Below are 22,651 nucleotides of genomic sequence, written 5' to 3'. Positions count from 1 at the left end.
TTTTTTTAGTTTTACTGTGCCCTGCATGAAGCCTATTACGGTGGTAATACCAGGCACTTACTTTGCGTTTGGTGAATGTTTGCATTAGAATAATTGTGATCTGTAACGAAATTTGGAAGTGTGTTGTGTAAATGCCTGTTTTGCAACAAGTTACGTATGCAAGCCCTCTGGAGCGTTATGAGTGTTTTACGAACCAAGCATAATTTAGCCTATGTCCTGTTGGAGTAAAATGCATGTGAATGAAATACTGCCTTTAAAAAAAAAATTGCAAGCGCCCGAAAGCTTCCTATGCGGCCTAGATTTGGAGCGGACCAGTCGTATAGCGGGAACATTTTAAAATGTGAGATATAAGTAAAGGCACAAGATATTGTTTTTGGCGAACGCTCAAAAGAACGAGCATCGTGGGAAACTGAGTAGGGATTCGGCAGGGTCCTACAAGTCGGCGGCATCTTGTGTTATCGTCGTTTGATGAGTGCTCTTCTAGCACAATACAGTGTATATTCATGTTTCTCTTTTATAAAGTCTTTAATGTAAGCTCAGTAGATTACTTCAGCGCGGCCCACAGCTGCTTAGACTGGTTGATGATGGGTCTGAACATTTCCTCGAAATAAGGCAGCTGAGATTTCACTCTTTCGTAGTAGCTGACAAGCTTGGGGTACTTGGAAGGGTCGATGCAGCCGATCTGAAATAAAATGAGCAGAAAAAAGTGATTATCCCCATTCAAAGGCGGAAAACCTTAACAAATTGACAAGCCAGACTCAAAATGAGTATAACACAACAGCCTGCAACCTCATTAAATGAGGGATGTTGAAAGGCACAGAATAAAGGCGACCATAGGCGTAATGAACGCTGGAACAATTAAAAATATTGCAGTGCCATACTTATGCCGTTCTTTAGCTCATTATCTAGCGGGATGCACGCGCAAGCCTGTAAAGGAAGACTGTGAATGTTTGTGTGCGTTTGATCTCAAAGTTTTATGTAAACTTCTGTTGCGCACTCAGACAGTTGCGACACCAGTGCTAATTCATGTGGCTTTCGCACCTATGCGCTATCGCGGGCGTGCCGGAACATTCAGCACAGCGGGTTCCATGCGTTAAATCTGAACATCTATCTCTTGAACAGTCGAAAGACAGAACCTCTCTGTCTTTTCCAGTCAGCATTTCGCGGAGATCATCTCCGATTTAAGTATTTCATGTTACGAGAAATAGAATAAGAAGAAGCGGTAAATTGACACAGGATTAAAATCTTGATTCTTAATTGTAATAATTTCATTTATCATATAGAAAGAAGTTGCTTCACCCAAAAGCATAGGAGAAAGCTTCTCTGTAAAAAAAAAGCTGAAAACTTGCTTGTGCAGTACTTGTCGTCTACCAATATTGAACAGCAGAAGGGATACAGCTAGAAAACGATAGATGTTTCCAAGCTAAAGCGGGACAAGCTGTTTAGGAAAAAGGAATTCGAGATACAACAATGAGACCAATGGTGGCACGTTAACAGTCGCTTTGCGTACACTGGTGAATTTTCCTGTCATCATCTATTAGCTGATTCGTCAAAATTGATTCCCTAAATTTATAATTACTTGCACAACTGCCTAATTGCCAATGTGAAACTGCACATCGCATCCGAACGCACCATTAAGAACGGTTGCCACTTCGCCACATTTGCACCAGATTTTATTGCCCCCCTTCAAAGGTGTGGCGCACAAAGCTAATCAGAATGCGAAGTGAAATCGTAGCCGCTCGTTTAGCGCGTGAGACAACAGCGATTTAAAAAAAAATTTCGAAGAATCAACGCTACTCGATGGCTAACATAGTGGCCACTAAAAGGTCAGAAGGCGAGGGTGTAGCTGCTCAATGCTGCTATGAGCAAGCAGCGTTCTCATGCTCTTTGCTAGAGCATTGAGCATTGGCTTACGGTGGCGATAAGCAATGCGGCTGTACTGTACTCCGGTCGTTGATCTGTACGCAGGCCGTTGTACGCAAGCTTACGGCACGCCGATTGTTGTCTTCGACACAGTACTGAACAAGGGCGTAAGCCAAAGAAACACGTATTATGCCTACGGGTTATATGGCCACACGTTCCTATGGCTATGTCATGCGGTGTACATGTGAGCGAAGAGGCTGGAAAGCAACGCGGTGACATGAATGGGGTCTGTTGTAATCGTCTTTATCTCTGTCTGCCACAATCTACAAAAGCATTGTCGCATGTTTTCCTCTCCGCCCGGGGGGAACTCGAGATCATGAGGCGAAAAAGTCGTAGTTTCGCTCCAAAGCCGAAACATCGATTGCGATAGCAAATTAGTAAACAGCTGTACTAAGTAAGGATAGTAGTTTTATCGGCCTTATAAACTTGTAAACATAGGCGTATTAACTTAATTAACAAGCATGGTGTCAAGCGCGCATAAGCAAACATGAACACGTCTCACTTGGTGACCGCGGAAACTCGCTGTCAGAACGCTGGAGTGAGGAAGCGCGCCAGCAGCAGCGAGCGATTTCACCTTCGTGCTGCCTCTCGCATCAACGCGAACAGGGAAAACAAAGCGTCTTGTGGACTATGTCCCCGTCGCAAATGGCTTTCAAGACAGCGCGGCACGGGTGGGCGCGCGCGCCTTCGCAGCTGCCGTCGGAGTTGAACGCACGCCCCCCCACCCCCCCTTCAGCGCCGTGCACTAATTGCAGACGGCGCGCTTCCTCCACGCGTTCCTCCTTTGCGTGCACGAGTTTGAATTCAAACATCATCGTCGCTGGACACTCTCGCACGCTGTCTCTAGTACGTACAACATACAGCGCGCGGTAACGATTGTATTGCCCTTGGTCTTGATGCGCAGCCATGAGGCAACGCATCATATATATATATATATATATATATATATATATATATATATATATATATATATATATATATATATATATATATATATATATATATATTGTCACGTGGTAGTGACGGCGAAGAAAGAAGCAGTACGGTGGAATACAAAACTAGCTTTTATTGGGCGAACCTGTGCCCACAAAACAGGCTACACTTATAGCACAACGAAAGCGGCGAACACAGTCGGCGATCGTCGAAAATCTGATCAGCGGGTCAAGCGCGTCGGCTTTTATACAGCAATCATCGAATGTTCCAGATTAAACGTTGGGACCCGCATGCCTTCTAAAATGTTCTGCACCGTTCGTGTCCAGCGATGAAATCAGATAACACAACGTTCGGCGACAACAGACAGCGGATAGAAGCATCGATAACTTTCCAGAAACTTCGGATACATGCAGGCGCGTCCCGCGCTGTGCGATAACATTTGTTAGGCGACAAAACTTGTCGCCCGATAAAGACAAGTACACGTGTCAATACCCCCCTCTCAAAAAGCATCGACCCGATGCTGCAAACAAACGAAGTTAATAAACAAAATGACTCGTAGCAAAGAAAACAAAAATAACGAAGTTCGTCAGCGTCCGTAAAAGGGTTTAAGGCGCACCACGTGGACCACTTCAGATCGTGCGCGGCGCCGCTGTGAATGCGAAATGCCGTCTGGCACGACCTCATAGTCCAGTGCGCCAATACGTCGGATGACCTTGTAGGGTCCGAAATATCGTCGGAGTAGTTTCTCACTGAGTCCTCGTCGGCGTATCGGGGTCCAGACCCAAACACGGTCGCCAGGCTGGTACTCGACGAAGCGTCGTCGGAGGTTGTAGTGTCGGCTGTCGGTCCTGTGCTGGCTCTTGATCCGCAGGCGGGCGAGCTGTCGGGCTTCTTCGGCGCGCTGGAGATAGCTAGCGACGTCAAGATTCTCTTCGTCCGTTACGTGCGGCAGCATGGCGTCGAGCGTCGTCGTCGGGTTCCTGCCGTAAACCAACTTGAACGGCGTGATCTGTGTTGTTTCTTGCACCGCCGTGTTATAAGCGAATGTTACGTACGGCAGGACGGCATCCCAGGTCTTGTGTTCGACGTCGACGTACATCGCTAGCATGTCGGCGAGGGTCTTATTCAGCCGCTCCGTAAGACCATTCGTCTGCGGGTGGTAAGCCGTTGTCCTCCTGTGCCTTGTCTGACTGTATTTCAGAATGGCTTGGGTGAGCTCCGCTGTAAAGGCCGTTCCTCGGTCGGTGATGAGGACTTCTGGGGCGCCATGTCGCAGCAGGATGTTTTCGACAAAGAATTTCGCCACTTCGGCTGCGCTACCTTTCGGCAATGCTTTTGTTTCAGCGAAGCGGGTGAGGTAGTCCGTCGCCACGACGATCCACTTATTTCCGGTTATTGACGTCGGAAAGGGTCCCAGCAAGTCCATCCCGATCTGCTGGAATGGTCGGCAAGGAGGCTCGATTGGCTGTAGTAATCCGGCTGGCCTTGTCGGCGGTGTCTTGCGTCGCTGACAGTCTCGGCATGTTCTGACATAACGGGCGACGTCGGCGGTCAGGCGCGGCCAATAATACTTTTCTTGTATCCTCGATAGTGTCCGGGAAAATCCGAGGTGTCCAGCGGTCGGATCGTCATGTAGGGCATGCAATACTTCTGGACGAAGTCCTGACGGGACAACAAGAAGGTAATTGGCGCGGACTGGCGAGAAGTTCTTCTTCACGAGTAGACTGTCTTGAAGCGTGAAGGAAGATAATCCGCGCTTAAATGTTCTGGGGACAACGTCGGTGTGCCCTTCCAAATAATCGACGAGGCCTTTAAGTTCCGGGTCCGCTCGTTGTTGTTCGGCGAAGTCTTCCGCGCTTATTATTCCAAGGAAGGCGTCGTCATCCTCGTCATCTTGCGGCGGCGGGTCAATGGGGGCGCGGGATAGGCAATCGGCGTCTGAGTGTTTTCGTCCGGACTTGTATGTTACGGTGATGTCGTATTCTTGTAGTCTGAGGCTCCACCGTGCCAGCCGTCCTGAGGGATCCTTTAAATTCGCTAGCCAACACAAGGCGTGATGGTCGCTGACGACTTTGAATGGCCTGCCATATAAGTAAGGGCGAAATTTCGCTGTAGCCCAAACGATGGCAAGGCATTCCTTTTCGGTTGTAGAATAATTGCCTTCCGCTTTTGACAACGACCGGCTAGCGTAAGCTATCACGTGTTCATGTCCATCTTTTCTCTGGACCAGGACGGCGCCGAGGCCTAGGCTACTGGCGTCAGTGTGGATTTCGGTATCGGCGTGATCGTCGAAGTGAGCAAGTACGGGCGGCGACTGCATGCGTCGTTTGAGTTCTTGAAATGCCTCGGCCTGCGGCGTTTCCCACTTGAACTCGACGTCGCATTTAGTTAGCTGCGTCAGCGGCTCAGCGATGCGTGAAAAGTTCTTGACAAATCGCCTGTAGTAGGCACACATGCCAAGAAATCTACGCACTGCCTTCTTGTCGATGGGCTGTGGGAACTTTGCTATGGCAGCTGTCTTCTGCGGGTCGGGGCGGACTCCAGATTTGCTGATGACGTGGCCTAAAAATAGAAGCTCCTCGTAAGCGAAGTGGCACTTTTCCGGCTTCAGAGTAAGTCCTGATGACCTGATGGCCTCTAGTACTGTTGCCAGCCGCCTAAGGTGAACGTCGAAATTTCCGGCGAAGACGACGACGTCATCCAAGTATACGAGACAGGTCTGCCACTTCAATCCTGCTAAAACCGTGTCCATCACGCGCTGGAACGTTGCAGGCGCTGAGCACAGTCCGAATGGCATTACCTTGAACTCATAGAGGCCGTCTGGGGTGATGAAGGCGGTCTTTTCGCGATCTCTTTCGTCGACTTCTATTTGCCAATAGCCAGACTTTAGGTCCATGGACGAGAAGTATTTAGCGTTGCAGAGCCGATCCAATGCGTCGTCTATCCGTGGGAGGGGGTATACGTCCTTCTTCGTGATCTTGTTCAGACGACGATAATCGACGCAGAAACGTAGTGTTCCGTCCTTTTTCTTTACCAGAACAACAGGGGATGCCCACGGGCTTTTCGACGGCTGGATGATGTCGTCGCGCAGCATTTCGTCGACTTGTTCTCTTATAGCTTCACGTTCTCGCGCCGAAACTCGGTAAGGGCTCTGACGGAGTGGGCGAGCGCATTCCTCGGTGATTATGCGATGCTTGGCGACTGGTGTTTGTCGAATCCTCGATGACGTCGAAAAGCAGCCTTTGTATCGTCGGAGCAGACTTCTGAGCTGCTGTTGCTTAATCATAGGGAGATTTAGATTAATGTCGTAGTCTGGTTCGGGAACCATGGTCGTCGGGGTAGATGCGGAGGAATCCGAGAGGACAAACGCATTACTTGTTTCAAGAATTTCCTCGATGTACGCGATCGTCGTGCCCTTGTTGATGTGCTTGAACTCCTGGCTGAAGTTTGTCAGCAACACTTCAGTTTTCCCTCCATGCAGTCGAGCGATCCCTCTTGCGACGCAAATTTCATGGTCTAGCAGTAGACGTTGGTCGCCTTCAATGACGCCTTCTACGTCAGCGAGTGTTTCGGTGCTGACCGAAATAACGATGCTGCAGTGAGGCGGGACGCTCACTTGATCTTCGAGCACACTCAAGGCGTGGTGACTACGAGGGCTCTCCGGCGGCATTGCTTTATCTTCCGACAGCGTTACTGACTTCGACTTCAGGTTGATGACTGCGCCGTGTTGGTCCAGGAAGTCCATACCGAGAATGACGTCTCGTGAACACTGTTGGAGGATAACGAAGGTGGCAGGGTAAGTCCGGTCATGAATGGTTATTCTTGCCGTGCAGATCCCAGTCGGCGTGATGAGGTGTCCTCCAGCGGTGCGAATCTGAGGGCCTTCCCATGCGGTCTTAACTTTCTTCAACTGGGCGGCGATGTGTCCACTCATTACGGAGTAATCGGCCCCTGTGTCGACTAAGGCAGTGACTGCGTGGCCATCGAGAAGCACGTCGAGGTCGGTTGTTCTTTGTCTGGCATTGCAGTTAGGTCTTGGCGTTGGATCACGGCTGCGTCGTGTTGAACTGAGGTTGGAACGTCGCGTCGTCAAGTCGTCTTTCGTCGGTGTAGTTTTGGCTTCCAGACTTCGTCGGGACGGCGGCGTGTCGTTATGTCGTCGAGATGGTCTCTTCGTCGTCTTCGTCGGCGGCGGAGGATCTTCGTCAGTTCGACGAACAGCAACCGCACCTCCATCGGTTGCTGCTTTTAGTTTTCCGGGTATGGGCTCGCAGAGCGGCCCCGGGCTGGGCCAGTGTATGGACGGCGCTGCGGCGACAGGTAGCGGCCTGGTGACGGCGAACGGGACGGTCGTCGAGAGTTCCACTGAGTGGCGGCTAGGTAATCGGCAATGTCACGTGGGCGCTCCCCAAGTTGTGGACGCGGCGCGTTGACGGCGAACCCTCTCAGTCCCATGTCGCGGTATGGGCATCGGCGGTACACATGGCCGGCTTCTCCGCAGTGATAGCAGAGCGGGCGGTGGTCGGGGGCTCGCCAAATGTCCGTCTTCCTCGTATAGGTGCGCTGGGCGACGGGTGGGCGCGCTGGCGGCGGCGGCGGTGGACGACGGAATTGCGGTGTTGCAGGACCTTGACGCGGTCGCGCAGGGGGGCCTTGACGGCGGGCGACGGCGGCGGCGTAGGTCATTGCTTCCGGCTGCGGTGGTTCTGGTTGCACCTCAGGAACTCCAAGGGATCGGTGCACCTCTTCCTTCACGATGTCGGCGATAGAGGTCACTTGAGGCTGCGACGAAAGCACGACCTTGCGCAGTTCTTCGCGCACAATGGCCCTGATGGTCTCTTGAAGGTCGTCCGAACCCAGTCCTTGGAGGGCATACTGCGGCGTGTGCCCCTGGCGGTTATATTGCCGGGTGCGCATCTCCAGAGTTTTCTCGATCGTTGATGCCTCTGCAGAAAACTCGGCCACAGTCTTCGGTGGGTTACGAATAAGTCCGGCGAAAAGGTCTTGCTTGACGCCGCGCATCAGGAAGCGAACTTTTTTCTCCTCCGACATTTCCGGGTCGGCGTGCCGGAAAAGACGGGCCATCTCTTCCGTGAAGATTGCGATCGTCTCGTTTGGCAGCTGCACTCTGGTTTCTAGTAGAGCTTGGGCTCGCTCTTTTCGCACGACGCTTGTAAACGTGTGCAAGAAGCCGCTTCGGAAAAGGTCCCACGTCGTTAAGGTGGCTTCCCGATTCTCGAACCACGTCCTGGCGGCGTCTTCCAATGCGAAATAGACATGCCGCAGCTTGTCGTCGCTGTCCCAACTGTTAAACTTAGCGACCCTCTCATACGTTTCGAGCCAGGTTTCCGGGTCCTCGAATGTTGATCCGCGGAACGTCGGAGGTTCCCTGGGCTGCTGCAGCACGATGGGGGATGCTGGGGCTGCCATTGGGGTTGCCTTGTCCACAATCTTCTTGGTCTTCTCAGGTAGAAGTCCGTGCTCCGGGGGCAGCTGTTGAAGACGGCGGCTTGCTCGATGTTCCGGGACGGCGCTGGTGTTGTCTTTGCGGTCCGGGCTTGTATTACGGCTTGTCGGGGGCGTCCGGTACATGGACGTAAAGCACCTCCACCAGATGTCACGTGGTAGTGACGGCGAAGAAAGAAGCAGTACGGTGGAATACAAAACTAGCTTTTATTGGGCGAACCTGTGCCCACAAAACAGGCTACACTTATAGCACAACGAAAGCGGCGAACACAGTCGGCGATCGTCGAAAATCTGATCAGCGGGTCAAGCGCGTCGGCTTTTATACAGCAATCATCGAATGTTCCAGATTAAACGTTGGGACCCGCATGCCTTCTAAAATGTTCTGCACCGTTCGTGTCCAGCGATGAAATCAGATAACACAACGTTCGGCGACAACAGACAGCGGATAGAAGCATCGATAACTTTCCAGAAACTTCGGATACATGCAGGCGCGTCCCGCGCTGTGCGATAACATTTGTTAGGCGACAAAACTTGTCGCCTGATAAAGACAAGTACACGTGTCAATACCCCCCTCTCAAAAATATATACGACAGTATATATATATATATATATACACGACAATATATATATATATATATATATATATATATATATATGTGGAGCGAGCTATATTCTGTTGAATACGATGTTTTCTAATTTGATGCAAAATTTGACATTACAGCTTGCGCGATAATGCACGAATTGGTGAATTTAGGCAATTAAATTTGACTCAATCTATCATCCATGATAACAAAAGGATTCATCGGCGTGGACAAGGTGAATACTAAGAAATTACCTCTTGCCCCATCGTGGTATCTCGTAGCCTTTTTTAAACAGTGTGGTCTACGGTAGTCGGGACACACAGCATATATCACAATATATGAAGATCCATTAATATAGGAAGCCATTTGACTGGCAATGTAGCCTGGCACAACTTGCACGTGTACGGAAGCCTAACGTAATGCGATCGTAGGGTGGACATATTTCTGCATATAGCTCCACCCAAACACGTACGGCTAACTGGCAAGTATATTAACGTTGAATGCAGATAAGCTGAAAGGTTCCTTTCGCAAGCATTCCTGTTGGAGCTGCATACGTCACCAATGTTAGAATAGGATGTGAAATAACCTAACAATGAGCGATTTCAATGGTTACCCTTACGAACCATTCCAAAAAAAAATTTCGTGATGGTGCTTTAATTGACGTTATGTACTACTTTGCACCCAATAATATACATTGGCGCCAGCTACGTGCAGGGCTTACTGCTGAAAGCACATCACCACAAGAAAAACATGTAGTTATACTTGTGACACGTTGCATCTTACCTCAAGAGAGAAGTTCAGCTGGGGCAGAATGGCCAGATCGGCAAGGGTGAGGTTGTCGCCGACGGCGTATTTGCCATCACCGATGAGCTGCTGGATACCCCTGACAACGTTATCCTCGTAGGCAGTGACCTCTTCGGCAGTGGGCTTCGTCTTGAGAACTATGCGAGGAGTCTACAAGGAAAGTTAATGACATTATTATACGGTTGGTTCTGAGAAGTGCAACGTATTACAGCAGCGTAGAATAATTTACCGTAAGACAATATCGCCACGCACTCGGGGCGATATTGCGTAACTATAACTCTGCTAACGCGTACCTAATGCTGCCAAGAGGAATGAACGAGTCTACTAAAGGGCGCGGAGTAGCATGCGTCCACTGCAACCAGTCCAGTCGTGCTACACCTGACGGGATCACATATCTGCTGTCATATGTAACAATGTTGCCAAAAAGTTACGTTCGGGTGCGCCCTCACACGCCGTGGCCACGGTGTCTTTGATCAGTACGATGCTCACTACCGTTTCCGTAGCGGTCGCATTCGTGTAATTCCACTGATCGCGTATTCTTGCTTAGCAAACTTCAGAACATTAGTTTCTGAGACCCATTTAGCGCACTTATTAAAAAACCCGGCAGTACCCATCTCACGATGACTGTCGACTTTTATACCATCAGCACTGAGGCAATCTAACGAAACACCATGGTGCCAACGACCAGACGTGCACGCGTATGCACCCAGGCTCGATTTTTAACGCTGGTTGGATTGTATGAAGGATGCGAGAAATTTAAGTTATGATCGTTGTCACTGTAGATCACTCCGTGCCCTTTGGCCGATACCTAGTTACACAAGTTAAATGGACCTGAAATCACTTCAGAAACTAATCATTGAATGGTCTAACCATTAAAGGACGGCCTCTCACAAATCTCATGGCGGAAAAAAAAATTGAATCCTTCAGTTATACATGGATTTCTCGCACCACTACTTGACTTTTTTCTTTTTTCGCTGCCCCTAGCGCGCTGGAAGCTACACAGCGGAGAAACTAAGAGACTAATGCCCCTGCCTGGACGTGAGTTTCGCGGAGGCGAAAGGGCTCGTCACGGCATCATGTGGCAGCCGCAGTAAGCTACGCTATGCCACACGTAGCTGCCATCTCTGAGGCCACGCGTAGCTGCCGCAACTACCAGCACTGCAAAGATGAAATGATTTCTCGGTCGTCCTGGGTTCACAGACATGTATGTTTTCAACTTACTTAGGTCACAATTAGCAATTATGTATTCTTGTGAGTGCTCTCGCAATCACTAAATCATCTAGCAACGTTGGTAGCCCAGGTGCTTTCGATGACGCTGCTCATGCATTGCGGATGCGAGAGCAAGCAATTTTTCTCTGTGTTTGACAGCAAATTGCGAATACTGCGCTGCATGAAGTGTAGTAATATTTTACTCACGTGTTCACAGCGGCCTCTACGACAGATCTGCACCGTTTTCTTGCGTTGTTAGAAAAAAAAACATTAGTAAAAAAACAATGTTTCACGGCCCCTTTAAGGTAAAAGAGGTTCATTGTAGAGCAGTACAGACTTATGCTGAAAGCTGGCGTCAAAGACGTACATTGAAGAGTAGTGCATACCCAGTACCACAAGCCTTTCGTCTATCTACCAGCAACCTGAAGCCATTCGTGCTGCTGATGTGGAGCCAGAAGCAGGGGATTTCACAATACGATGCCTGAGGAATCTAATCACCAGGTGCTGACTCGGGCAAAATGACTAGAAGGTCAGTTATGACTATTTTCGAACTGCTTTTAAAAAAAATTATTATCACATTGCTTTGAATAACCAAAACTGTGAGTGGGGCAATTATATGACATTACTGACGCAGGCACTTTGCGAACGTGTAGTACGACGGAATGGCAGTTGGACAGCATGCTGTTCGATATGAGGAGTCCGCTCAAAAATACTGGCTTGACAAGAAGCCTACAGCATAAGCATACCAGATGTTTCTTCGATAAATAGCATTGGCTACTTTGTATGGGGCTGATAAACTTAGCAAAAATAAATCACTTGAAATGTTTACGAACCGCATGCGCACTTACGAAAAAGGCGGCCACTTGTGGATGAACGGTGCCGTAAATGGCGGCGAGGACCTGGTCGATGCGGGTGCGTAATTTGATGTCTTCGGGGTACAGCTCAGACTTTGGCGCGTACTTCCGGAGCAAGTAGTAGGCGATCGCCGAGCTGAGAGGCAACAACGGATCATGTGAGCTCGTTCATGGCCTGCTGCGCCGATCTTAGGGAAGCCCCAACATGATGGGTGCATCACTGCTTTTGAATGCGGAAGTTTTTTTTTGCCTCCTATCCAATCATTTATGATCATCTCATTTCTGTTATTCAGCGAGAGATAGGAAAGCGGCCTATGATGGAAGATAGGGAACGGCTTTCATATGAACCCCATTATTGCGCCAGTGAGCGCTCCTGTGTTCTGTCTTATAAAACATGAACTATTCTCGTACAAACAGTACACATTGTCTGCTCGTAAGAATCTCTAACGCACACATATCTTTTGTTGAAAATTACGTGATATTCCAAGGCGCGTTTTATTTGCCTAAATTTCTCATATGTGTCAAGTGGCAAACCCATTGTTAGACAGCGGGCTTTTCGGCATCGGATGGTGCAGCTCATTGTTATTTTTTTTATCGCGCTATTTGCCATAATGGCATAGTGTTTAATGAAATGTCGGCATTCCTTCTTTTTGGGTGTAAAAGAGAGAGACCAACTTTATCTACGTAAAATAATCCACAGTTTGGTCCCTCCTACTCCGTTAAAAAGGTGCATAGCTGGCCTGTGGAACTCATCGTCTCAATTAACTGTTTATAATCTGTGACCTAGTTTGTCCGTATCCCGGAAACTCTAAAGCACTTTTTTGTTGTTTTTTTTTACCCTAGCAAATGGCTAGCGTCCTTTGCAGACACGGGCAGATCATTTTGGGCATTTCATGTATTCTTCAGGTGCTAGGGCTCAGACCGAGGTTCCTGAAGGAGTAAGGGCAGCCCCGGCCTGAAATCTCCGCAGAGAAACTACTTCCACCATAGTTATATAACGAGGAAAGGAGCAGACACATATGTGGATTATACCATGCGGGTGCCAAAGATGAAGATACAGTCGGGCTACAACTATATAGCAGTTAATTTTGACCGTCAGTGTAGTGTCCGTGTGCCCACCTATGTTAAGTTGAAAAAATAAATTGCGACTTGTAGGCATGATGCGGCTCGTGTCTCAAAAGCACGCACACCTTTTAATGGAATCCTGATATTACTTTGTTTATTTGATGCTAGTTTGGATCCATGCGACAAATACATGCATAAACTTGCAGGCAGCAAATACATATAAACATCACTTTACCAGCATATCACGTTAACATACACACATAAGTAATTAAAACCTCTCATACAGTTCCTTGTATTAACTTTTAACTATCACAAGAAGAGCTCGATGTTTTTTGCATGAACTGGAAGCTTGTTCCATAAAGAAGTACCAACACTGGCCTCAGTGATCGATTGTAGGCGAGAAATCATGCACAACCGAGCATGTTCATATTGAAAGTACTTCCATCCCTCCCTTTCCTTTCTTTTCATCCTTAATCTTCTTATCCCGCATAGGGTAGCCAATCGAACGTGCGTTTGGTTCACCTCCCCACCTTTCCTTCCATCTTTTCTTCCTCCTTCTCCTCCAATGCTAGAAAGCCGTCTGTTTAAGCAAAAGCTTTTCCTAGTAGTTTAATTAAGTTACCGCATTCGTAGCTTCCTGTTTTGAATTACGGAAAATAGCCAGCATGACTACCCTTGCTAAAGTTTCCGTGTCGGTCGCTATGCAGCGCTGGTCACCCATTCTAAGTTGTGGCCAGCATGGGCTTGTATCAATGTGGCGCAAAGGTTACAAGTTCCTTAAATGCCTTCAGATATGCGTCGAACTTCTCTGTGCATACGCCTCTAAAGACAATTGTTCTCTCGCCAAATATCTAACGTCTACTCCTTTGACCTCGCTCTGCCGCCGTCTAACAATATGCGGCGCATAAACCAGTCCTTTCATTTTCACACAGCTTGTAGACGCTAATGTAAGAAAACAGACACATCATAAAGGTATAATGGCGACTACTGTGGGGTCTAAACATTGCGCTAGGTCAGATGGTAGCACGTTATAGTTTACAATGCTTTTTTTGTATTTTAAGTGTCGATAGTCGTATTTCTCCGATTCAATTTCTACGAATAAATGGCAGGATCTGTCACATTCAAGCAATAAACGTGTGACCTCGAAAAGGTCACAGTAAAACAGCATATAACTGCGTAAGGTTAAAGACACTCGCATCGCACACAACAACCGCCTCTTCCTAAATGCTTGCCGTTTATAGGAGTGCGAGTGAAAAACTGCATGTTCTTGCCTTTCGTAAACAACGAAGCCATCATCATCCATCACCGGAACCTTGTGGAATGGGTTTAACTGCGAAAGGAAATTGAATTGCATTTGAGACAATAAGGATTTTAAAAAGTTCTTTACATCACTGTAATTGAGTGGCTATAGATATATATAATTTAGAATTATCCCATAAATAGTGTGCGTCCTCTTTTCCCCACATACCTTTCTACATACTATGCTTGTCTAAATGCCAATGCCACAGAAAGTTTATTATTTAAAATGTCGAGAATACCCGACCCACTATCGTGGCGTAACCTTAGGAGCACGAAGTAGTGGTTTCCAATACTTGGGCATAGACCACGCCAACCTGACGGGAGAAATAACGCGTATACCTCGTCTCAATGACTCCCATGCGCTCTGATTTGTTCTGAACCCGGCAGTTTTCAGTGATACCGGCTATTTCTCAGCATAAAGGCAGTAGAAGTTGCTTCAAACCTCTAGAAATGGCACAACCTTCGCAACTGTGGCATTTTGTTAACTAGTACCCACCGAGTCGCTTAGTTAATTGGTGTTTTGCTTTTTTATTTTTGATGCGAGAGCATCAAAGTGGCCATTGAGTGAAAAAGCCGACGTCTGTCATCTGGAGCAGCAAAATGACATCTAAATTCTGCGGGCAGGCGCGGCTCTCAAGCGTGCCCTGATATGTTCTTTTCCCGCATAGCTCCCATCTCCTGTAATCCGGCTTTGCCGAGAGGCCTGGTGCCCGTGGCAGTCGGCATGGTTGAAGCGCATTGCGAGAGATGGCATGAGTGTAGCTCTGTTAGTGCCGCCTAACAGCGGGGTTACTTGGGCGCGGAAAGGAAAAGGCTCTTGCTCTTTGGTTGGAGATCGGCAAGCGGCGCGGACGTTCCGCGCGTGCACCGATCCATGCTTCTGCGAGACCGTCTCGTCAGCCTTGTTAGAACGCGCCACCGTTCGCGTGACCGTACGCGCGAACGACCAGGCATTGGTGCAGCATGGGAAAAACATATTCGCTCGTTATCCTGTCGCGGTGAGTCGGACTTCCGAGATTTGTCGCACCCCCATCGGCATGTTTTGTGGATGGCAACTCGGCCAGCAGGCACTTATATATGTAAGGTGCAATGAATGCCCTTGTGATTGTTTGCGCTACTGTGTTGTCGTTCCTTTGTCCTAAGAGCACGGGTGAGAATCCCACAATTCGCAGTGGCTGCGACACCACATCACTTGCGCGCCTCGGCGGAGCACAGCGGGTGAAATGGGACACGTGCTCCTTCGCTAGCGCGCCAGGTGTTGCTTGAGGAAGAGGGCATCGCCGCGATACAACGTCTCCGTGGCTATCACTCTAGAAAGCCTGTATTATCCTCGCATTCCTTATCTGGGCAAGCTCTCGCCTGCGTTTTAAAGTCGGCTCTGTAGCCACTATAAAGAAAGTATTGTATAAACAAGAGAATAAATTCGAAAGGAAACTCGCTGGCCTTAGTGGGTTTCGAGCCTACGACCCCGCCCAGAGAAGACGAGTGTCTTACCCACTGGGACAAGCCAGCGCCGCCTAGGTAGCATTCCTGTGCACTCTGCTTTACGACCATCATGCTACCTGCAACAATATTTCCATTGCCTAACCCGGAGTGCCGAAGGCAGTGACGTAAAAACTACAACGTCTTTCTAGGTAGCGTCCTCATTAAATTCTACGGCAGTCTGGCAAAGTATCGTGACGTCACGGATCAACGAGCACCGGCCATGGGCTGTCTAGGGAGTGTTGTCTATACGTATAAAAGCGCTCGCTTGCCCGGAAGTAGTTCATAACTGGAATGACCGCTCAGCGGCGTTCAACGGGTCGTTACAGCTTTCGCATTCACAATTCCTCTGAATTCCTCCGTACGTCTCCGCATTTAAAAATTTTTTTTTTTCCTGATGGAAGTTCTCAGTTAGTAGGAATTTGGCCATGTGATGTCGGAAGGCCTGGGATAGGTTGTATTAGTTGCATTCGCCACCATGTAATTTCATCATCTCTGTAATTAATCCTGCTGGCGAACAGGTCATTCAAATAATGCTCCCAAGCAAATGCGTATGCATAATATGCACCTATCTCACGTTCACATAGACAATACACTTGAAATATCGCGTGGAAGCCTCGATAGAATTATGCGACCACGGACCCTATAACATAAAGCTATTCCAATATGTTTTCATTCCAATATCCTTACGTCAAATTTGCGTAACCGCCGACGCAAACACCGGGCGGTCACCTGCTGGGTTGTCTGAAGAGGCCAATCAAACGCTCCCCTCGTTCATAGGAGGTCACTTTTGTTTGCTTGAAAACCGAGTAACATTGCCCTACACTCAGCGGCTTGTCTTATATAATTGGCTGACAAGAGGCCAGGAGTACGCTCAAGTGGAGAGATATTCGATAGGGCCGGGCTATATCACTGAAAGTGGATAATCGGATGAAGGAGATGGTGCCGGCGTCTGTGATTGGTCCGCTTTCCCTTACTTAGCTTGCGCTGGCTGGTCGAAAATCGCGGCGGTATGCAACGGAAGCCTAAAGCGGGAGACACACGGTCCGATTTGGTGTCCGATCCGGCGTCCGACGCGCCGGAACGGCAGCCGGAATCGAGGTGTTTTGCCGTGCCGGAGCGCCGGATCGGACGTCCGGCGTGCGACAAACCGGGCAGATTTTCATCGTCCGACGCGTCCGACAACCGCACCGTCGTCTGGCCGCAGCCAATGACAGCGCGGCTGGCATGTGACGTTCCCTCCACGGAGGCGGCGCTGGCTGGCCGGTTTCTCACAGTGTTTTTTTTTTCCTTGCCTGCTGCAGTTTGTTTCCGACACGAAATAGTTACTAGTTCAGTAAAATTATCTCGACGTGTGCCTGTTACTCTAAGCAACGCCTAGTACACTAGGACTAGGCTACTGGCAAGATCAGGAGACGCGACGCGAGGGCATTTCGCGGGCAGACAGCACACACCGACCGTCTGAGCGAGGCTGCTCGCTTTGCTTGCACGTTTGCCCTTCGCAACGACTGCGTCGAGTAAACCAATTGTATTTAATTACGGGCGACCTAAGTGTACAGTGTTAATTGTTTTGGCAAACATAAGCGCTCTTCGACGAGCTCGAGTTGGATCGTAAGCGCCGTCGCCCGCGGCGTCTGCCTAGCTAGGCCTACCGGCCCTATCGCTGGCTGTTAGCGGAGTCGTCAGTGGACGACGGGCCGTCGTGAAGTGTTCTGTCACTCGCAGGGGCATAACGTTATTGGAAGTGTTCGCGTAAAGCGACGCAGTGTTGTGCAGAGTTGTTTATATTGCGTTTCTCGACGTGGACATGAAGATTGGGCGGAGCTTACGCGCCGCTCAATCTTTCGGATGCACGCACCGTGTGTCCCGAATCGTCGTATGCCGCATGCCGGAGCATGCGGCGCCGCACGTCGGATCGGACGCCGAATCGTACCGTGTGTCTCCTGATTAAGAGTGATACTAAAACAGATCCTCAGCAAAGAAAAATTGGCAGAACGAGGTGGTAAACGGGCCGAAAGTGCTCGAAAATGTTACACGGCCACGCAAGAAGTTTTATTATACGCAAATTAACTCATGCTCTCCGGCAGGTGTGAGTAGCCATCGCCTGAGCGATCGGCGGCAGCAATCTTTCATTGCTCTCGGAACGGGGCTGCGTGCGGCTATTCAGAAGAAAATTCAGTTTTGTTCAGCATAATAATTCATCTTTAATGCGTACACGTCACTTTGACGCGGTGAGCTCTTGCGGTTGTGTGACGTCACGTGACAGGCAGGTGAAGTGGGTGCAGCCAGAAAACTTTTGACCAATAGCCGGCGGCTAATGTCGAGAATTTGTCTTTTCAAATCCTGCATAATCAGTACGTACACGTCATATCAGATGGGGAGCCATCGCGGTTGTCGTGACGTCGCGTGACAGACAGGTGAAGTGGAGATGGTCCAATAAAGTTTTTGGCCAATCACGGAGGGCTGATTACAAAATTGGAATAGAAAAGATTGGAATAGTTTTAGGTTATAGTGCCCCAAGATCAGAAACACTTTCTTTCGTCACAAGCAAGTGTCTCATCAGCCGGCGACCATTCCCAGTACAGAGGTGCATTTTTTGAAATCAGGAATCATCAAAAACGTCAAATCAACTCCATGGGTAGAAGTTCAATCGTCATCCCCTTGCCCAGAAGCATTACGCCATGACTGCTAAAATGCGCAACGGAAATTTTCATTGGGATAACAATTATGGACACCGCAAGCAAATTTCCGCCGCCGCCGTTTGTGCCCAATTGCAAGGACAATGCGCACCCGCACGCCTGCGCGCCCGCAGAATGTGGTATCACGCACATCCACACTCTTTGTAATTTAACCTGCTATCCCATAGGCGAATTTCAGAATGATTGGACACAAAAGCCCAAACATGAATGCGCTTGTACACAGTCACCTAGGCCGCACACTTAAACCACGCATGCTAAGGGTGATTAAAGAAGGATTTCGGCATGATGTGAGTCGTGTTCCCTCATGCCCACCAGTCCAGGTCAAGTGATCGAGCTTGCTGACTGAGGACAGCGTGCGTTTCCTCCTCTATCCCGAGAGTGGCTGTGCACAAATGAGCCCACTGCTCCTCATGGCTGCTAGCGCCAATGTACGTATGCGTGGCCCGCACACTGGACGTTGGACGTTATCAGCGACGGGTGCCAGAGTTAAGGTCTAGCCAGGATGGCTGATGGCTTCATGCGTGCTCATTCTTGGAGACACGTGCATGTGAAGCGAGCGGCAGCACAGTTCGTTATGTTTGTTTGGACACACCTGATACCAGGCTTATTAGAAATGTTTCCCGAAATTTATATGGCGCATAAATCTTCAATTTTTACTTCGCCTAATTATGTATTATTTTGTTATCGCTTTCAATACTTCGTCGTACAGGCAAAACTGCGACTTTTTTTATGAGTTTACTAAGAAAGAAAACAAGTATTTACTGAAAATCTCCAAAGTGCCCAATTTAACTTGCACACTACTCCCCGCTCACGTCACCTATAACATACGAGCGATGTTCTTCTAATTTTAGGTAACTGACGCATGTGTGTCTGACATGACGAAATGCAAAATGTCCACGTGTTGCATAATACATTTGAGCAGACAAAAAACAAGAGTCGAGGAGCTTCAGCCGCAATATTCGCCCACATATCAAATTCAACGTGTTCACTAAACCATCAAAGTTTAAACTAGGTGTACTCTTTAGTTACCCCAGAGTAATGGGAACATCCACGCATAAAATTTTCCTGCACTTATAGCGGCAGGTCACCGTCACTGTCCAAAGGAATTTGCGCAGCACCATTACAAGTTTAAGATTATTACCTCTACGAAAATGTTCAAATAGACGGCAACATAAAATGCAATAGCGAATGTTCTCGACGCAAAATAAGTATATCTTGGCGCAAGCAAAGAGCCTGAACTGATTTCTTTGTCGGCACACATCCTCTTTATTTAGGGGTGCCCGTGTATGTCGAGTACAGTTCGATTCAATTGTTTTCGTTTATGATTAGATGAATGTAACAACCGGGGCCTCGAAGAAAGAGAGAATTACAATATTTGAAATAAACAAACTCGTGGCTCCTTGAAGTGCTCTTACCTTGAGGTATTGCTCACCGAGGTGCTCCCCGTTTGCCACGTCCACAATCCTGACTTTGACTTCCACGCCTAGATACTTGGCGAGTGAGAGCACGAAACCGCAAGGTGGGCTTTCCGGCAAGATGTACACAGTGATGGCCATGGCTCCTAGCTTTGTCCTCCAGGGGATGGTCGCTCGCAAAATCCGACCGAGAGCGGTTAGAGTCGGACCGCTGAGTGAGACAGGCTTTATAGCGGCCACCTGCACCTGCGGCTTAGTGGAAGCGGACGGTGCAGAGCGGGTCGCTGCTGCATAAAATGTCACATAAAGACATTGAACGAAGAGCCGCCTGGTTGACGCAACAATGGGCGCTACAGCGAGTCGACCAATCTGTGGGCGTGGTATAGGGGGTGGACAGAGGCTCCCGTAGAGGCGCATGACGTGACGGGGGAGAGTGGAAGGCAACAGAGAAAACGGATTCATAGAAGGCAATATGAGAGAAGAACGACGCTTCATACCCGATGAACTCGGCTCACGGCACATTGTCAAAGTGCCATCTCGGTGTGTTTGAATGTAGTAGCAGAGTCGAATGGAGAGAACCTAATATAAGCGTCATATTCGCAACAAGTAAGAAATCGTGCTAAATTTTCAGGATCCGCTACAAGAATGATACTTTTGTGGTCGGTTCGATTGCTTGAAGTTTAAAGAGTTCATATTTTCTTGATTTTTGGAGACCATTGACCAGGCAAAAAACACTTACTGAGCTAAACAGCGCCAATGCTGCTTTGCTAAAAAACTATGAATTTATTTAGAAAGAGAAAGCAGATGAGAAACTCCGGGAGCTGAGGGCAACCATTGAACCTCTTAAAAAAAGAAAAGTAATTGAATGCCTTCTTTTCACTGCAATGACCAATTATTTTTGCGCATTGTGTCACAAAAAGAAATTCAGAAGTTATTAGACGCTTCGGCTTTTTTCCGCTAAAGCAAGCAGACCCCCTTACTGAAATTAAAGCTCTCGGAATCGCCCGTGTCGTTCTTACAATAGCGTAATCATTTTCCAATTGCGTCGAGCGTACAATGAAAGTAGGTACAGCAGGCTCAAGCTACCGTAGCACATCCGCCGTGCAAAACACGACAAGGCATGACATACTTCATGACATAAGCCGTATAACGAATTTCATTTATAGGGTTCATGTTATATTGCACATCCCACTCGTAGATAAGTGACTACGCAATGACACTAGTGAGCAAGCATGCGGGTGCGCGTTAGATTCGCAGTCGCATTTTAGTACCAGGTGAATGTAAAATAAAATACTTTTCGCAACGTGGTCTGGCGGCATGTAAAAAAATTCCAACAGTATACAATCAATCCATATGCAATCAATACGATGACTTTCATATACCCACTCTGTATCATTTGGTCATCAAACGTCGACAGTTGACCAAGGCTAACTGCACACATCAGCGACGAAAAAGCAACGCTTTGACACTCCTGTTAAACTGGTACGTATTTCCGCTCTGGCGTGTATGTTAGAAAAAAGACGCCTGCAAAAGGGTCCAGAAGAATATTTCTTTTATCTCTAATATCACTGAAAGAACATTTGGTTAGCAGTTGGTGATGTGCCCTTGCCACGTTTTGGCAATTTGTTTTTGCCTGTAGGTGTTGGCGACCCAACAACGAACTGAAATGCAGGCAAAATTTCTGAGGCTGCAAAAACTGCACGGCTAATCACGCAGTTTAAACTTGTCCAAAACCAAGTACATGATTTTCAGACCTATTAATACCTGTGTTCATTACAAACTTAAGCTAATATACACCAACACAAATATGCAACAGGTAAGAACTCAGAAATTTCTTGGTGTCTGGTTTAATGAACATTTATCATGGAACACACGTATTTAAAAACTTCTTACGGACATTAGTAAAACTGTTGTTTGTCTTTACCGGATCAGCAATCTCTTGCCCGTTTCCCTAAGAGGGTCCATATACTACACACTATATTTTTCCAAATTGTACGTACTATTGTACACTGGTCTGGTGCACTACAACAATAAGTAATTTTCAGAAGTTATTGCTTTTGCAAGAGAAGGCATTGCGGGCTATTGAGGGTTACCATGGTAGGCCGGAAATCCTACCAACATTACCACTCCATCATAAGCATAATTTACTTAAAGCAAACCAAGTTTACATATTTCGCCAGTTATAGTACATCCATCGGAATCGTTTGTATTCCATTGCTCCAAACCGCTCTCGTACTAAATACCCCCTTCGGCAGCACAGAAACTTGTTCCCTAAAACAAGGACAAATTAGGGCAAAGAAAAGCTCGATTGCCAGATTCTAGTCTTTTTCAATAACCCATCTTTACGTGTCATGTTTGATCTCCCTAATGACAAATTTAAAAAAGACATCGAAAAGTTAACAATCATCACTGACTCAATATAATCTCAGTTTTTTACTTAGCGAAGCATCTCTTGTTTTCGTGTCAAGTTCTTTGTGTGAGTGTTTTCTTTAGCGACCTCATGCCATGTTTGTACACTGCCTTTGATTTATGGTGCACTGTCTTTGTAACAAAAGTAATATTTTTCACGGTAATAGTGTCGTTTGATTAAATGTATTTTGTTCCCTATTATACTACGGTAATATTTATTTCTCTGTTGCTCACTGCTGTATCGACTGTTTTGGGCAAATGTGACCTCATCAGGCTTTACCGCCTTTTGTCGCAGTTCCCTCTTTCATTTTTGAAGGAAAATAAACCTCAACCTCAGCCTCAACAAAGAGCACAGACAATACTAATATCCCATGAGGAAACCTTTGCGGGGAAAGCCTCCTTTGGTGCCGTTTTTCAGCATAGCTGTACACATTGTTCGTTAGGTGAACATATTCGATTTCAAGAGGAGCTTATTCCGGCCTTAATAAAACATATGTCACAGATACTTTACC

The 22,651-nt window shown here is 47.8% G+C and overlaps 1 protein-coding gene across 1 annotated transcript; it reads right to left on the bottom strand.

The window, feature by feature from the left end:
- Positions 1-515: 515 nt before the first annotated feature.
- LOC139046721 (glutathione S-transferase 1-like) lies at positions 516-19,927 on the bottom strand. Its single transcript, XM_070532967.1, has 5 exons — positions 19,731-19,927; positions 14,107-14,165; positions 11,765-11,906; positions 9,687-9,857; positions 516-682 (listed from the first exon to the last, which is right to left on the bottom strand). Exons 1-5 carry the CDS (start codon positions 19,869-19,871, stop codon positions 545-547), a joined length of 651 nt encoding a protein of 216 aa, XP_070389068.1. The 5' UTR covers positions 19,872-19,927; the 3' UTR covers positions 516-544.
- Positions 19,928-22,651: the final 2,724 nt, after the last annotated feature.

The sequence above is a fragment of the Dermacentor albipictus genome, chromosome 2 (assembly GCF_038994185.2).
Source record: "Dermacentor albipictus isolate Rhodes 1998 colony chromosome 2, USDA_Dalb.pri_finalv2, whole genome shotgun sequence".
NCBI classification, from domain to species: domain Eukaryota; kingdom Metazoa; phylum Arthropoda; class Arachnida; order Ixodida; family Ixodidae; genus Dermacentor; species Dermacentor albipictus.
The sequence above is the reverse complement of the archived record's forward strand: the minus strand, read 5'-3'. Positions and strand labels throughout refer to the sequence as shown.

Excerpts from the sequence above, each read along its gene's own strand:
- LOC139046721 (XM_070532967.1), bottom strand. The coding sequence starts at position 19,871 with ATGGCCATCACTGTGTACATCTTGCCGGAAAGCCCACCTTGCGGTTTC. Across the intron at positions 11,907-14,106 it reads GGCTTCGTTGTTTACGAAAG|CTCGGCGATCGCCTACTACT; the intron begins GCAAGAACATGC and ends GTTGCCTCTCAG. Across the intron at positions 9,858-11,764 it reads CACAAGTGGCCGCCTTTTTC|ACTCCTCGCATAGTTCTCAA; the intron begins GTAAGTGCGCAT and ends CTTTCCTTGTAG.